The sequence below is a fragment of the Crocodylus siamensis genome, chromosome 5 (assembly GCF_052110815.1).
Source record: "Crocodylus siamensis isolate JL-2025a chromosome 5, ASM5211081v1, whole genome shotgun sequence".
NCBI lineage: Eukaryota > Metazoa > Chordata > Crocodylia > Crocodylidae > Crocodylus > Crocodylus siamensis.
In genome coordinates this window covers 7526334-7543083 of record NC_143399.1, presented here as the reverse complement: position 1 = coordinate 7543083, position 16750 = coordinate 7526334, and the positions used below count along the sequence as shown (strand labels likewise).

The 16750-nt window shown below is 39.4% G+C and overlaps 1 protein-coding gene across 7 annotated transcripts in view; it reads right to left on the bottom strand.

The window, feature by feature from the left end:
- Nucleotides 1-16750, bottom strand: part of ELAVL4 (ELAV like RNA binding protein 4) — a 111802-nt gene that overhangs the window by 52387 nt on the left and 42665 nt on the right. For all 7 annotated transcript variants that reach the window (XM_090048591.1, XM_090048589.1, XM_090048593.1 and 4 more), the window contains exon 2: nucleotides 2844-3084. In XM_090048591.1, the coding sequence (XP_089904717.1) occupies nucleotides 2844-3084 (241 nt within the window). The remainder of the gene's footprint in view (nucleotides 1-2843; nucleotides 3085-16750) is intronic.

Below are 16750 nucleotides of genomic sequence, written 5' to 3'. Positions count from 1 at the left end.
CTATCAAATTGGTTAACTGGGTCTGCTACACAAATCGGGTCTTGTTGTATGTATTTTTTTTTATTTGTCAGTGCCTTCCTGGGTGAAAATACTGATTCGTCATGCCTTCTAAGGACATACTTCTTGCGTGGTGCTACTGATCAGCACCGACAGCCAAATGACTCCAGGTTTTGATGAGTCTATATTAAGCAGTTTAACCTCTGCTGCTCCCCAGGTTTCAAGGTGAAGGAAATGTTGCTGAATTTGGAGAATGGCTCTCCAGGCATCTATGCTACTCCCCTAGAGACCAGGAGCTCCACCTGCTCCATCGGACCCTTCATTGTCCTATTTGCTCTCAGGGATTTTTGAAGCCAGAAAGCAAGGTTGAGGTGTGGTGGCATCGGTCATCACTGCAAGGCAGATTACATAGCAACAAATCAGTGAGGAAATCAAATGCAGAAGACACCCTAAAATGTGTAAGTTGAGCAAAATGGAGCCTTTTGGAATAAAGTCCTCTCTACAACCTGAAACCACGCGACTGGACTGGGACAACGGAAAATTACCGGAAAGTAATACTTTCAAAGGGGCCTAATTTCCATTTTCAAAAGCGCCTTAAGACACTTAAGCTGCAGAGTACCCCTGAATTGCAAGGAAACTTGGGCTCCTGAGTAACTAAATCACTCTTTAAATCACAGGCTCCTAAACCATTTAGGCATTTTTTAAAAATGTAAGCCTTGAACCCATACTGAAAAACCGAATGCCCAAGATTTCTAATGACTGCAAGGAATAATCCAGGAAAAATTTTAGATTCTTCAAAAAGAAACAGAACCCTTGAAGCAGACTGAAATACAGGGGAATGCATACATAAGAGATAAAATGACACATTTCTTTAACAAACCCCTCAATAGAGGGGTTCTCATCCCTGCAGAGAAGTAACAGAAGTAACTTGTGACAATATTTAAAAAAAAAGTACCATATAGTTTGAGCTATCCAAGCAACCAAAAAATATCCTTGCAGCAGTTGGAAAGTACTCTTTCATGATCGAAGTCCAAAACAGAAGTACTTCTTTCCAGTAGCATTTGCTTTTTTTAAAAAGTAAAAACTTCTAATGTTTGTCTGCTTGTTCAGGACAACTGAAGTGAGCTGTAATTTTAGTTTCTCAGATTTTTTTGATTGGAAAGAAACACAATTTTTTTTTAGCTAAATGACAGCCATGAGGACAAAGATCCAGGGAAATATATTATAGCACTAGGTACTTCGCCACACGTGCAGCACTGCTCTTAAACCAATGGAACAAGTCATGGTTTAAATAAACAAAGGGGGGGAAAAAAAGAGTAAAGTAAAAGTCAAGATGCCTCTACCCCTTCATACACCTGAAGCCAAGTCCTAATCAAAAGCATGTATTAAAATAGATGCATCATGGACAATGTGCAAAAGAGAACTCAGCTGGACTAGACATTTGAGGACTTGATCTGCCCTTAGGCTACTGCCATTTATTCTTGGTGTTGAACTTGAACACTGTTACATGTCAAAAAGTAAATTAAAAAAAAAACCATTTTGTTTTAAAGAGTGCTAGGTGGATGATCCAAATACTGCTAGCACAAGGGTTAGTGGAATGCTAAAATTATAAATAAAAATATGTATTTTACATGCCTCCCCTTTTTATTCTCTCTCTATATAGAGTGCTCATGCCAATTTTTCATTTTTTACTTTAGGCCTCCAAGCGTGCATTTTATAGAAGACAGCGCTTTTTGGAATCCTTCTGTTTCAAGGAGTGAAGATTTCTTTGCTATAAGTTAAGGAAAATGGATCAGAGCATCTCCAGGGCTTGGGGTGGGTGCTGTCTCATATGGGTGCAGGCCCATATGCAATAGGTAGCACGGCAGGAAAGGTGCTCAGGATCGTTATGAACGGTCGAGCATGGCACACTCGAATCAAACCTGCTCCCTGCACAACATCCTGTGACTGGCTGGGTATCGGGGAACGCAGATGTGGTTGCCGGACAAGGCCGGGTGTGGCTATAATGGCCATGCATTTATCCTGCGCATCCCCAGCTGCGTAGCACCAAACAGTCAACGTTTCAATCACTCCCGATTCTGAACGGAAGTAATCAGGCCACACAGCTCTCACAAGCTGCTGGAAAGTGGCTGGTTTATTCTGCAGCCTCTTTTTATGATGTGCTGTGCGCTGCTCCGTTACTAGCTACGGCTGCAACACGTCAGCAGCAAGGACATGCTGAACATGCTCAATTCTCCGGACCTCTCCTACGAGAGCATGTACGTATTTCTCTTCATTTTGATGCAGAATCTCGACTCTTATGGAGGGATTTATTTCTGAATTATGGGGAGAGAGCTCTACCAACGGGGCTTACTCCATGAGAAAAGGGGCTAAAGCAAAGAAACTGTTTCAGAGAATAAACCTACAAACATAAACCTGTAGTCAAAAGCATGGATTATCCTTGTACAATTAAGTGCAAGTAAATTAAAATGGAAGAGCATCAGGAAACCCAATGCTAAGTAAAATGGGTTCTCTAACTATACAGAAGTTATGTGTTTCAGATCAGTCTTGGCTATTTGTTTTTTCTAGTTCTGAATGAGGGCTGGACTAAGAATAAACATCTACAGTGTGTCTACATACAATCGGCACCCTTGAAAACAGAAGGTATACCACCTGCAGGAAATTTACTGGGCTGTTTTCCACATTTCCCATTCTGGACACAAACAGTACCGGTATATACTGTGTTGTTGACACCATGCGCAACTCCATCAATACTTGAAAGACTGAGAACTTGAGCTGTCTAGAAGATTACGTAAAATAGAAATGCGCACCAGCTACGCCAATGTCCAAAATACATAAGTGCATACCTGTAATTTTGTCTCTCACGAGTTTGCAGGATTCGATTTCACCAATGCTCCCAAACAGACTCCTGAACTCCTCCTGTGTCATATTCTGGGGTAAATAGTTGACTATGAGGTTGGTTTTGCTGTCGTCTGTGGCAGCCCCTGTCTGCATGGGGGAAGGGCAGTTTCTACTGTTGCTGGAGGGTCCATTGGTTGTATTGGATGTAGGGCCATTCGACACCTGAGGCTCCATGGTGCTAATTATCTAAATAAAGATAAAAAGCAAAAACACTGCTTGAAGTTTCACAGATACAATTGCTATTTTTAAAGATACTGATAAATGAATGAGTAGGTAGCATTCACGGCCAATTTAGACACTTCAACAAAAAAAAAAACCCAAACCCTGGCTTGATTCCTCCGTTATTGTTGTAAAGTAGGTCATGCTAGTCTTTGGCTCTGAGCATATACTAAGATGCAGGGGGGAAAAAAATTAATGCAGTTAATTTCTGTTTTCATTCTGTAACTATTTTCTCACATGTATATTTAAGCGACAAACTGAATTATAATTCAAGGTAATAATAATAATTAAAATTACGGTTCTATTAAATCAGATGAAGTATAGCAGTCTATATGAAAAGATAAACGGGCTGTATTGCAAAGTGCACTGACAACAACTTAACCAAGGGCATTCAATCCAAAGTGTTGGGGTTAGGATTACCTTGAATAAATAACTCCTTGGTCTTGCAAGATGCATGGTTCCTGGTTCCAATAACAACCTGTATTTGCTAGCTATATTTTTCACCAAATCAGCTGGTACTTCTTTACAGAATAATGCTTCAAATCTGCAGCCTTCATATGTGTGAGTAATTTTAACAGGTGCTGGAAACAAAGGGCTCCTTCTTTAATTAGAGAAGCTACTTCCAAATGGCTTATCGGATATGGGTACAGATTAAATCTCTTTTCATCTCAACATTTCAAACTACAATGTCCAATAAACAGATCCAGATGATCCTTTTTTATTACAAAATAAAGGTCCATTCTTGCAAATACTTATGCAGGCCAGGCCCTATGAAGATAGAGTAAAGGGCCTGAATCTATTCAGCCTCCACAAGAGAAGACCAAAAGGGGATTTAGTGGCCGTCTCACCGGGGGGGGACCTGTGGATAATAGGTGAGGCTCTGTTTCCCCAGGCATGAGCTGGGATAACAAGGAATAATGGCCACAAATGGTTTGAGAGCAGGTTCAGGCTTGGTATCAGGAGGCATTACTTTATGGTTAGGGCTGCCAGGCTCTTTAAAGGGCTCCCAAGGGAGGTGGTGCTCTCCCCTACCTCGGGGGGGTCTTCAAGAGGAGGTTGGATAGATATCTGGCTGGGGTATTATGATCCCAGCACTCACTCCTGCCCAGGGCAGGGGGTCGGACTTGATGATATGCTCAGGTCCCTTCTGACCCTAGAAACCATGAAACTATAAACTATGTAAGTAGCCCCACTGTTGCCAATATTATTAACTGCATGAGTCAAGTTACTCATGTGTCTATGGGCGGGATCGGGACCTAACAATGTAAGAACTTTCAAGTTAAAAGATTGCAGTTGCATGTTTTAACAATTGTTTTAACAATTCAGGGTGCAGCAAAGATAGTTTAAAGAGTTTCAGCAGTTCAGGGCCTAGCTTATGCTGGGTTTGCCTCAACTACAATTTAACTGCAATCTCTAGTGCTGAAAAGGAAAGCCGAGATTATCTTTGCTGGACATTATCTCATCTTCAAATTGGGGTAAGCCCATTGTACAAATGGTGGATTGCACTGGCGCAGCTACAGGGGTGGTGGCTGGTGGGAAATGTCCTCAGCCAGGCAAAGCCTCAAGTTTATGAAAGGCTTAAAACAGCTACTCAGTGCTACCAGGGGGAAGAAAAAGCCACTACTAACAGGCCAAAGAAATTTAGACATCACAGAAAAATTCAGGAGAGAATTAAAGTACTGAGACACTATACAGTTTGAACCCTGTGTTGATCTGATCCTATAATTATTATAATTACTTACGACTTAACACACTCTCTTTTTTAAAGCCAGGAAGGTACATATTGTGACAAGTTACATTTAGTAATTTCCTACAAAACTTTGGAGGAGAAGGAAGGGGCGGGGGGGAAAGGAGTATAGGAGCATTCACATCTAGACTGATATCCAGCTGATTCTTTTTACTTGATTTAACTTCAGGAAGGAATAGAAAAGACAAAAAAAAAAAGTGACTGTGAATTGATGTGGTTACAATATTGTGTTTGATATTTCATCTATGCCGTTCATAATTGGAAATACACTCAGTGCTCATTTTAAATTACTGGTCCCAGTGAAAAACAGATGCTTTGATAGTGCAGTGAACAAAGACCTTTCACTATGGTGTTTAACACAATATCACAACAAACCTATAGAACAAAACTAGTTAAAAACAGAATAAAATAATAAGAATTTAAAAAAAAAAAATCAGAGCATCCAGGTGATCATTTCATGCATATAGCAACTTATTAAAAATTCAACAGATTCCAGTCTGAACTTCCCAGGCCAAATCTACTGATCTTGTAGCAGCAATCTCCGTCCCCCCACGACGGTTCAGTGGGGTCGTCTAAACCTCCCTGCCTTGTTCAGCATCATCTGGGGTCCCTAATTAAAGGCTTTATCTTTTTTTTTTTTAAAGTACAGCTCCAAGTATGTTTAAAGAAACCATCTCCCTTCCACTTTGTAACCTTCAATCCACAACCTATTCCAACCCTGGGAAGCCTGGCTGGTCGTCTGCTGAAGATGTCATTATCCCCTGCTCTGGTGAGCAGCTGAACTGAGCATAATCCCATCACCTATACTGTATCTACACAACTGCACCAACTTGACTTTGAAAACAAAATCTTGGTCCATGCTTCCTACAGGAACAACCCTTTGAGATGCTGAATGACCTTAACTCTTACCCCCCCACACCCTCCTTTCCATGGGGAGCGGGCATGCTCTGTATTTCACAGGATCAAGCCTTATGCTGGCATCTAACTCAATTAAAAAACAAAATAAAAAAATGTCAGTGAAGTAGAGTCACCCTCTTTTGATAAAGCGTGACTATTTTACATATTTCATTTCAGCATATGTTAGTGTTTTTGCAGTTTTGGTCATTACATTTCTGCATCGTGCTTTCTACTAGATGCAATATTTGGCCGGTTTCAAATTTTACTTGAGCCACAGGGTTCAAAATCCAGGATTTTACCCAACTAATAGTTGATAACTAACCAGATTCAACTTAGAGACTGATACAGAAAAATGCAGCTTTCCATGGGTACTGAAATCCCCGCCATAGATATTAATATCACAAAAATACCACCGTCACACAGCAAGCTGAAAGTTCATGGAAGGCACTTCACGCCTGATACTTCACTTCTGGAGTTAATAGAAATATTGCCACTTACTTCAGTGGCAGCAGGAGCAGGTCTTCAGTGCCACATACTAAAAAAATGTTCACATTTGTTTATTAGTAACAGAAGCAATACCCCTGCTAAACAATTAGGCCTTGACCCCCTATTTAAAATATATAAAGGATGATAAAGTTCAAAGTTTGTTGTTTTGCCTGCTTTAAATGTTGCACAAACTCTTTAAAAACTGTATTTCTGTGGGTTTTTTTCTGTTGCTCAGCCTTCCGATTTTTAACCAAGGTAAAGTATAAGCAAAGACAGCAACATCATAGAAAGAATAGGCTGTGTTTGAGCAAATATATATGCCTTTTACTGGTATTTCCTTATTTACTACAGATCTCTCACGTTTGTGACTGGTTTTTCAGAGCCAGGGTCTCTATCCACCTGCTCAGCTTCGTGAAAGTTCCTTGAGATTTCCACTACCATGAAAAGAAAACTAGGCCCATAATTTGCTAACACCAAAGTTACTGTAATGCTGTGAGTTGCTAATAGTAATATCACTACAGGAGAACTGGGGGAGAGAGAGCGAGCTCAAAGATATTACCGGAAGCATTTATCACAAATATCTGAAGTGCACGGATTTTATCATTAAATTATTTAAAGGCCTTTCCTGTGTATGGAAGGGATTTTGGAGGATTTATGTAGAAAAATCATAGCTCTATATCAGAGACTGCAAAACCTGTCCTTACCAGCATGAAAGAATAATGTTTACTTTGGACTTATTCATGTAATTTAACCAATGTAAAGATGTGCTTTGTTCATGACAGTAGCAATAAAAGCCCCAAATGTTTTTCCAGGTGTTGCCACCCCACTTGCCTCTTCTAAACCTTGGAGGTACAACAGGGTCTACTCAACTTAGCTGGAATACTTTTCCTATCATTTAATATAAAAAGAGGCATTGGATATTACTGCAGGCTGTCTACTACTTAAAAATAAATTCATTAACCATATGGAAAAATGTTCCTCAGTAGCCCACTCATGTCTCGTGGTCCCCACACCACACATTTTTAAAAAAATTTTAATTCACCACAACAGCCTCCTTAAAAAAGGTCTCCTTTAATTTCCTGGACATGGTGTTTGCTTTCAAATGTTTTAATTGTGTAAACTCTTTTAACGGTTATAATTTTACAAAAAGTATCTTTCTTATTATTGAAGATTAGCTCATTTTCCAGAAAAAAAGTCTTGTAGAGAGAACCACGCATGTATTTTTTTTAAGGTTAGAGATCTAGGTAGATACTGGTGCCCAGCATCTGCTTCTACCCCCAGACCCCCCAAAACCCCAAACCAACTCAAGCAAACAAACAAATGAAAACCAACAAAACCCCCCAAACCACTCAAATATATAGTCACTTAGCCTCAAGGGCATACTTTATACACAGAAGTATATTTCCCTGAAACAATGCATTATACCCATCACATTTAAAACCTTAGTCTTTAATATCTAATTTAATATTCCTAATACTTTTGCAGAATTTCGGTTGGAATAAACCGATTTAGATAAATATTTCTGCTCTTAAAACGTTACACTGCAAGCACTTTACCATAACATCTATATTTACATGACCAGGTATTAAAAGGAATGATTTTTTAAAGGAAATGATGGTCTGGGCTCTCTCTCTAACATTATTTGTTAGGAAAAGATTAAGAAAGTAAAGACCAGCAATCTATTGCGGTGCCTTTTTAAAAAGTCTTATTGGCTATACCTAAGATAAGCAGATCAATCCTCAACTTTTTAATTTCTGAGATGACCCTAGAACTCCTTTTTCTAAATCATTTGGCAACAACCTTAGTCTTTTATTCCCTTTGTATGGAGATCAGTATTAGCAATGCCAATCAGATACAAAACTGTATGTGTACGATAGCTCAGAAAAAATTATTTCACATGCTATATAAAACACGTTGATTTGAGACCGAGAGTAACTGACGACGATTTATGAAAAATTCATTTGATTTATCATCTTTCACAAAAGGTGAGAAAAACAAATGTCAAGTTTACAGCTGCACCTATTAAATAAAGGCATGCCTTGTCTCCACTTCTCAGGATGGCTCATCAGACCCCTGGTTTCTAAAATTATGTCTCATTGTGCTACTTTTTTCACTATGGTAATATACCTGCAAACTACAGGGCATTTCAGTGTGACAGGTTTCACAAAGAAATGCTCAGCTGCTTGGGAAGCCTGCGTGAGCTCTGGCACCGGTCTGCAAAGCACAGCTAATCATGAAGCGCGGTGCAACTCCCCGCTCCAAAACGTCAACGGCAGAAAAATCCCCCACAGCAGCTCCGACATCCTAAATGATGTTTGAGACGTCTCTCTCTTTTGAGTCGTCGTATAAATATTTCCAAACCAATTCAGGGAGCTTAATCTCTTGGCTAAAATATTAGCTGCAGCAATAATGCAAAGAATACCTGCATGTATCATGTAAACACAACTATTGTAAGGCTTAAACAAGCTACTGCTAACTGACATTAATCTTCAGTTGTTATTACAGTAAATATGTTACATCCATCTACAATTACAAAGAACAGTTAATGAATCATTTAGAAAACTACCCACAGACAGATTAAGACAGCCTTATCTTCCTATTGCATGCATAAACAATAGCCATTGGCTCAATGCATGCAAATAAACACGTTTCATATTTCCAACATTTGTTTTCTGCAGTCGCGGTGTGTCTGTGTGTGGGGCTGAGAAGAAGGCTGTGCACATGCATTGAAAACTGCCTGGATGTCACTGTTTTCTTAAGCCCTATTCTTGTCATCTGAAACACGGGTAACTCCCTTTATAAATAAATCCCACTGACCTTGCTACATATGGGAAAAGATACAGTAACGATTAGTCGCCAAAAATAAATATTTGTTTTCACAGCGCTAAAAGGCAATATTTGTAAAAGACTCCACAACCGGGCTGTTCTTAAGAAAGCGCAATCTAAAAATAATTTCGAAGAACGATGGAAAGGATACCGTTCATCTGGACAGATTATTTCTAGCGCTCGGAAATCAAAAAAAAAAAAAATATTATCTATGCATAATAAATTGTTCACAACACCTAAATGCCAGGAAAAGTGTTCATGGTAAATTATACCTCATGAACAATTCATGAGGTCTAATTTTATATTATTTCTAAGCAGTCATTAATGAACAAACTCAGAACGTTCGTCCATAAAAAGAATTTAGATAAATAATGCAAAACTCTTACTTTACCCCAGAAAGCACTTTAATTAGCACTGCAAGCTGTATGCTTTACATTTGAAAACAAATGGGGCCATAGCAGAGGTCAGTCGTATAAAAGTGATGATGTAGCTGTGATGGCCCAGAAATGTGCAAGAGGCAAGGATTTTGTAGGGTGATTATCTTTTTTGGACCAACTACATAGTTGGAATAAAGTTAGAGAGACTTTAAAATGCAAGGTCTTCTTCCTGGGCATCCACAGCCATTGTTAAAAAAGTAGCTTCTATAGTGAGAAAATAATCATGCCCAACCTAGCAATGATGCAGAAGGCAAGGATTTCTTACAGCTGCTTGTGGGATCAGATGGTTAAATCCAAACCTATGCACATGCTTAATGTTACAGATGTGTGTAGTCCCACTGAAGCCAACTGGAGCCACTGAGACACGTACAGTTAATATATATTATACATTAGCTTTTAGTATTATGTCCGCACGTATGGACACGTTACAGTAGCACTAGAGTGATGCAGCTGGGATGGTCCAGGAATTACATAAGAGGAAAGCTCGTATAACTATCCCAACTATGCAGCTGCTCCAATAAAAGATATCTCCCTGAGAAACCTTTGCCTCTAGAGTGCTCATGCGCACATACATGCCCTCCCCCTCCCCATATGCAGGTCCTGATTTGCACTCACACACTACCAAACTACTGTAAATAGTACCACCGGTTACTGGGACTACTCATAGCAGTAAATTAAGCATGCATTAAAAGTATTTGCAAAATTCAGGTCATGAATTGCAAAAACCCTTGTGCGCGCAGAGGATCTTCATATAAGTTTATACAGCATTTTGCACAAAACAGCCCCAAGCCTTGTTAAGACCTCTGGGCATGACTGTGATAATAAATAGCAATTAAAAGGGATTCACAGCAGAGACTGGCAAAGTGAGAATTAAGGACCGAATTTTACCTTGGCCAAATATGTGGATTTCCCCCCCACAAATTACCTTAAAATGAGCCCAGGAAGCAGTCTTTGTGGATCCCCAGTAACCATTTTCTTCTCCATAACATGACTGTCAAATCATGCTGTCAGTCATGTTTTTTTTATTAAAGCTTAGGCACCGCACTACGAGACTGCTATTATTTACTTAATAAATACATCATGAACATGAAATAAAAGAGGAAAATTCAGCTTTAGAGCAATTCTGCCTCAAGGCAAATCCAATATCCCAGAAATGAATCATTATCTAACCACCCTCTATAATTTGACATATCCCGCCACACACAGTTTTCATATGCTGTGCCCTTCCCGCTCTTCCTATGGAAGATGTATTTAATATTTCAAATATTGATGCAGAAAAAAGGCTTAGCCTAGGAAAGAAAATATCCTGAACTGGCAGTCATTGTTATACAGGTTTCAAGCTTTAGCATTAATACAAAATACTGGTTCCAGAATACGGTCTAACGGGGTTAAAATGATATTCTAATATTTTTAGCGAGTTCACAATTACAGGGTGCCATAACTGTGCTGAACATGAGTGATCCAAGATGACAAAAAGTCAAATTCATGCGTTTCAAAATGGAAAGCCTTTAATACATAATACAATAAAATCACTATTTTTATAAAGCATTTTTCCTTTTTTTTTTAAACTTCCCAATGTCTTTAGGACAAAGATTTGGAATTATACATTTCTGTGAGAGACGATGCATGGAAATGGAGAGATTTCTGTTCACATTTTTACCAACTGTGTGGCATCTAGCAGGACAAAGAAAATAAAATTTGTTAGTACTACTGCTTGTTGCTACAATAATGTCTCCAACTGAGACCCAAGCCCTATGGTGCTAGATGATGTATAAATACATAGTCAGGCCAAGGCCAGGGACTGCTCTGCAACATGCTGAGCAAAATACAGAGACTTTTAAGCGACTTGCCCAAGGTCATACAGGAAATCTGTAGCAGATCTCTTAAATCTCCCGTATCCCAGGTCAACGTGCTAATCTAAAAGGCCACTCTTTCTCCCAACTCTTTTGCAACTGTGGCAGGCATGTTAATGCTGTGCAACAAATTCAGTTCTTCATTTTGCTGCCTATAAAAATGGCTTTTTTTTTAACCTACACACTCCAGTTCATCTAGTTCTCAGACTTTGCAAATATTCTGCCTGTTTGTACAGTGTTCGGGAGAGGAAGAGATGAAAGGAGGTTGCAAGCCCACGTTGTTATCAGTCAAATTACACAACAGACAAACCTGGAGCAGCAGCTTCTCTCAAAGCATGTAAAAATACGTTGGAATTATTGAGAAGAGACAAAATAGGTACATCACGTACTCTGTGTCGTCTCTCCCTCTTTATACATATATTGGGGGTGGCAACAAAGAGGGAGAAAATGACACTTTCTGTACAATTGCACACTGGGCAATACTTTCAGGCAACAGAGGCAGCCCAACAAGGATGGAGAGCAGAGATGCAACTGCTGGCCTCCCTTTTCAACCCATGCTACATCTGCAGCAAGTTCTGCACACATGCAGAAACCTGGGCTTATATAACTGCAGCCTTGGTTGTTTCTAATCATAAAGCCATTGTGGGGTGTTTTCCACCCCACCCAACAGAAGCAGAATATAGCTGCAGAGCCCTCATATGTACCATCTGACCCTCATGCTGTTTCTTTTCTTGTCCTTCGAGTGCTTCCATTAAGCAAAATTTTTATACCTGTCCACAGCTTCTTTACTGTGCCATAAAGTAGAGCATACAGGTTCATGCCAGCAAGAATCTCTCCATTTTTTTTGAAGCCCTATATACTACGTGGTTCTATTTTTAATACGCCACAAACATCCAGCAAGAGCAGGAGACCACATCCTGAACATTTCTGAGCTTTTATGCTTCCTGCTGGAAAGAAGAGTTAAAAAGCTACAACACGCTGTGGAGCACGAAAGGTGACCTGCCTAGCTCTAAATCAGGGCTACCCTATTCAAAGCAGCCTGCTTCATTTGTGGATTCACTTCCAGGCCCCAGAAGTTGAGCTGCCTTCTCTATTTACCCTGGTTTCATTAGAATATATATATCTATATATCTATCTGTCTATATCTCTTCTACGCCATTCAGGTTGACGTGTGTATACAAAAATAGAGAATCCAGCTTTGATTTTACAGTCTCCAAATTTGAATTGAGCTTTGGAAGAGAGATGCCACACCAAAACACAAACTGTGGCAAATAAGAGCCTCTGAGCATGTGACACAGGTTACAGTTAGCTCAGGTTCAAATCCCTTATAGTTCCTCGAGGTCTCGCTGCCACAGACCTTGACAAAGAACAATAATAGGGAACTGTCCTAACTTGGAGCCAGGACATCTGGAACAAGAGGCTACTCTGTACGAGAAACCAACCACCTGGTTTTCCCAGGAGGCCATGGGGGGCACACACATGAAGTTCAGTACATCTTATAAATTAGAACAAAGGCGCACAGGTCAGGTTCCTCCTTCCCGAGGCACGCCTCCTTCCTCTCCAATTACCCTTTCTTTTTGCTAAGTTGGCACTCTGAAGTCAGGTTACTCTGTACCTACAAGTTTCCCAAGCTGTTTCGATCAGTCTGTATCATTCCTCATTTCCCCGCTTGTTCTTTCACGATGCAGCTGAAGGACAAGAAAGTGCTAAAAAAGACGCACACAGTCTCCTAACAAGGAAGCCAATTTTTCCTGATTGGGTGCTCTAAATCCCACTATACAGTGGGATTTCTCACCTCTTCCTCAAAAAAATTATGCTATATTAGGTGATGAACCCCACAAAAGGGGAGGAGGTCTCCTATAGACTACGCTTTTCTTCTGAATTGATGCATTAACAGTTATAAGGCTGAATACCCAGAAGTGTATTTAAAATCTATACTTTCAAGCATGATGGCTGGCTCAGTGAAGAGCAAAGCACTACAATAATGGCTGTGCGATGCAAGCCAAGATTGTGCACACCAAAAAATATCAATACGGGACTCTATTAGATACAGATGCACAAAGGTTCTCATAGATTGGAGAACTTGTAACCTGAAAATACAAGTACAGGATAAGGAACCTTTTTTTGGCTTGTTTTTAGAATTTGATTCTGATCTTGCACTTTCCCGCCCAACCTCTATTCATTAGATCAAATTTACTATTTATTTAACGACATTGACAGTTTAAAAAAAAAAAAAAAATTCTAATGCTTCTTTTGTTTGTGTCCAGGTATATTCTTCACATGCACGTGTATCTATTTATTTAAAGATAAGTGTAACTGGTCAGATCCTTAGCGGGTGTAAACTGACATACCTTTAATGTGGTCAACTGTTTTTTCTTGATATGCTTTTTCCTCATATTTTAAACTCAAACAGAATTTTAAACAAACCTCCCATATTATAATTTGCAATTGAAAAGTCGGAGATACCTGCTAACAAGAACTAGAGAAGACAAGGCTGAGCAAGGAATGTCTAAGATCTGGAGCAACTGATACACTAGAAACATCAGGTAACATTTTCAAATGTGCTTCAGCGACTTCAGAAGTCAAATCCATTTCCATATGACTTAGGCTCAAAGCATTTTTTAAATTATACCCTACTGTTTTCATTTAAGCAAAGGCATACAAAGACACTGATGGCTTAGCAACATGCAAACCACACCAGTTCTTTCAAACATACCTTGGCGTCTCGTTTCAGTAGGACTTTACTAAGATATACTGGTGATTATAGTTAGATAATTCTACTAAATACACATGAAACTTTTCCTCTGCCCACAACTTGTGAACAGACATCAGTACCTTCAAGTGTAAGTGGTACAAAACCAACCAAGATCAGACTTGGGATGACAAGGGAAGTGAAGCCTCTTCCACTGGAAATATTAGCATGTCTTGTGTTAGCTGTATACTTTCCTGTCCAATACTAAAGGACACTGCCTGGATTAGTAATAAACTAGGAATATTACTACTTTTCTACCTACATATAACTCACTTACAAGGCCACAATCTTGCACCATGCCAATGTCATTTCTGAAAATGATGGTGCTTTCATGAAGAAAAAGGCTTCCTGCTTTTTCAACACACAAAGCCTGACCAAAATTTTAATGGACTAGCCCCCAAAATACTGAGATTATCCCAAACTGAAGGGTCACATACTAACAGCAAAAAACATTGAGTATTGGAAGATTCGCATGGAAAAAGAAGTGGATATGACCAACTAGTATACAGAAGTAGCTCTCTAGTCTCATTATTTTATGGAAAAAATGTCTATACTGTGTCCCACGTAAGAAGGACTTAAATCCACTGCATGGTAAAAGACGTAACAAGAAGAATATTTTGCTTATTTAGATATAAGATCACATGCATAAAAGACGACCTAGGCTGGACTCTAAATGTGTTGAGCATCAGATGTATTATGCAATCATCAAGAGACAAAACAGCTCTGTACACCAACCTACTTGCCACAGATCAGGTTAAATGATCATAATAATCTCCTTTGCACTTACAAATCTATACATTTATAGACCATCAAACATACAGAAACATGCCACAGGCCAAATCAGAACACCCTTTCCTTTAAACTTTCAAAGGAAACTCCTCCCTCAATTTTTCCAATAAATGAACCCCAAAGACCTGTTAAAAAAGATGGGTACACCAAGATCAATGCATTATCAGGACATGTACATTTCAAACATGAGTAGGAAACCCATCATGCAAAATATATTCATGCCTGTATCTTCTCTTTTGTGCCATCAGGACTCCCAACAGTACCTCTCCTAACCTCAACTGCCCAAAGAGGCACTCTTTCAAATCGAATAAGGCCCGTGTCATTCAGAGTCATAGGTCAAATGCAATACATTAAGTTCTACTAAAGCAAGTGATGGCAATGCAGGAAGTGACACTGCGTCACTGTTAAAAATAACCTCCATCTCTGACCGCTGGGGGTAAATTGAAGGAGGCTAGACTCTAAACGGGTACAAAAAAAATGGGCTAGGAGAAGGTCGATCCCTTGTTGGGTAATCTGGCTGGATATTAACATAAAAGGTTGTTGATAATCACGAAGACCCCCTAAGCAAGTAATTCATTACAAATTTACATGCAGCATTGATATGTTGAGGGTATTTAACATCAACATTTTTTTCCAGTAGATGTCTAGATGTATGAATATTTCTTTCCATAGTAGGCTAATGACAAGTACAGACAATAAAAAAAAAAGATTCTAAAAATATTCCCCTCTTTTCCCTGGATTAGCATGTCTACAGTTAAATATAAACCATGCTCTATAAATTATCAAATACAATGTCAAATTCTGAAGTGCACTCAGGAATCTCTCAGCAAGTAAAAGATACTGCAGAAAATGTGAAGTTTGTTCTGGCCCAGTTACACTAAAAAAGAATATGCTACTCTGCTAGATTATGGAGTTAGTTTCCATCCCTAATCATATTAAGAACTACTGCAACTACTACAGTAGATATATATTGAATTTTCCAGGACCCTCTGTATCAAGCAAAGACATGATTCTCGGGAACAGCTGCTCTTACAGGAAGGAAATTAACAGCAATAAGCAACAGCATACCCGGCACACACACGGAAGATTTTCTAGCATTCGCACATTCTGTTAAATGCCATTTGTACACACGTATTATCAGCAACTTTTGTGTAACAAAGACATACAATTATTTCTACCATGCCAGGAGTATGGCTGATGCTTTACAGCAGTGATTCTCAACCAGGGTGCCTTGAGATCCTTTCAAGGGTGCCGTAGGGCACCATGAAATGTTAGCAGTGTTAGGTGGGCAAACATGATTCACAAGATAAACCTGGGAGATTTCCAACAGGAAATCAAAGCATTAAAACCGCTTTGCCCTTCTGGGCTCTTTGCAAGAGAACTGCTCTATTATTTTTCTGTAGTTGAAAAAGGAGTGAAAACTAAGAACTGGCATTTTCGTGCCCTGAGTCCAAAAACACTGGGAACCACTCCTTTACACAAATGAGAGAGGTCTTGGGCCAAAGGTTCTTGCAGTCTATGGTGGACACAGTGCAGCGAGGAAATGACTGATCAGCAGCAGAAGGGCAAGGATAAAATCAACAGTAGAAGTAGGATGGTTGTAATAATTTCAATCTTCACACTTACCAACACTTAGTTTAGGTACCCAAAATCTGGAAATATTTCCCAGTATGAAATCATGCATTACTATTTTACTACCAGTTCCTAAGCAGGCTCTTTAATGGTGACCATTGTGATCATTTTCAGATCTGACCCTGAATTGCTGAAGTCCATGGGATTTTTGATTCTGACATTCTTAAGGGACAGAGCAAACCTTCAGCATACAGCTGAGTAGAGCAATTCATTA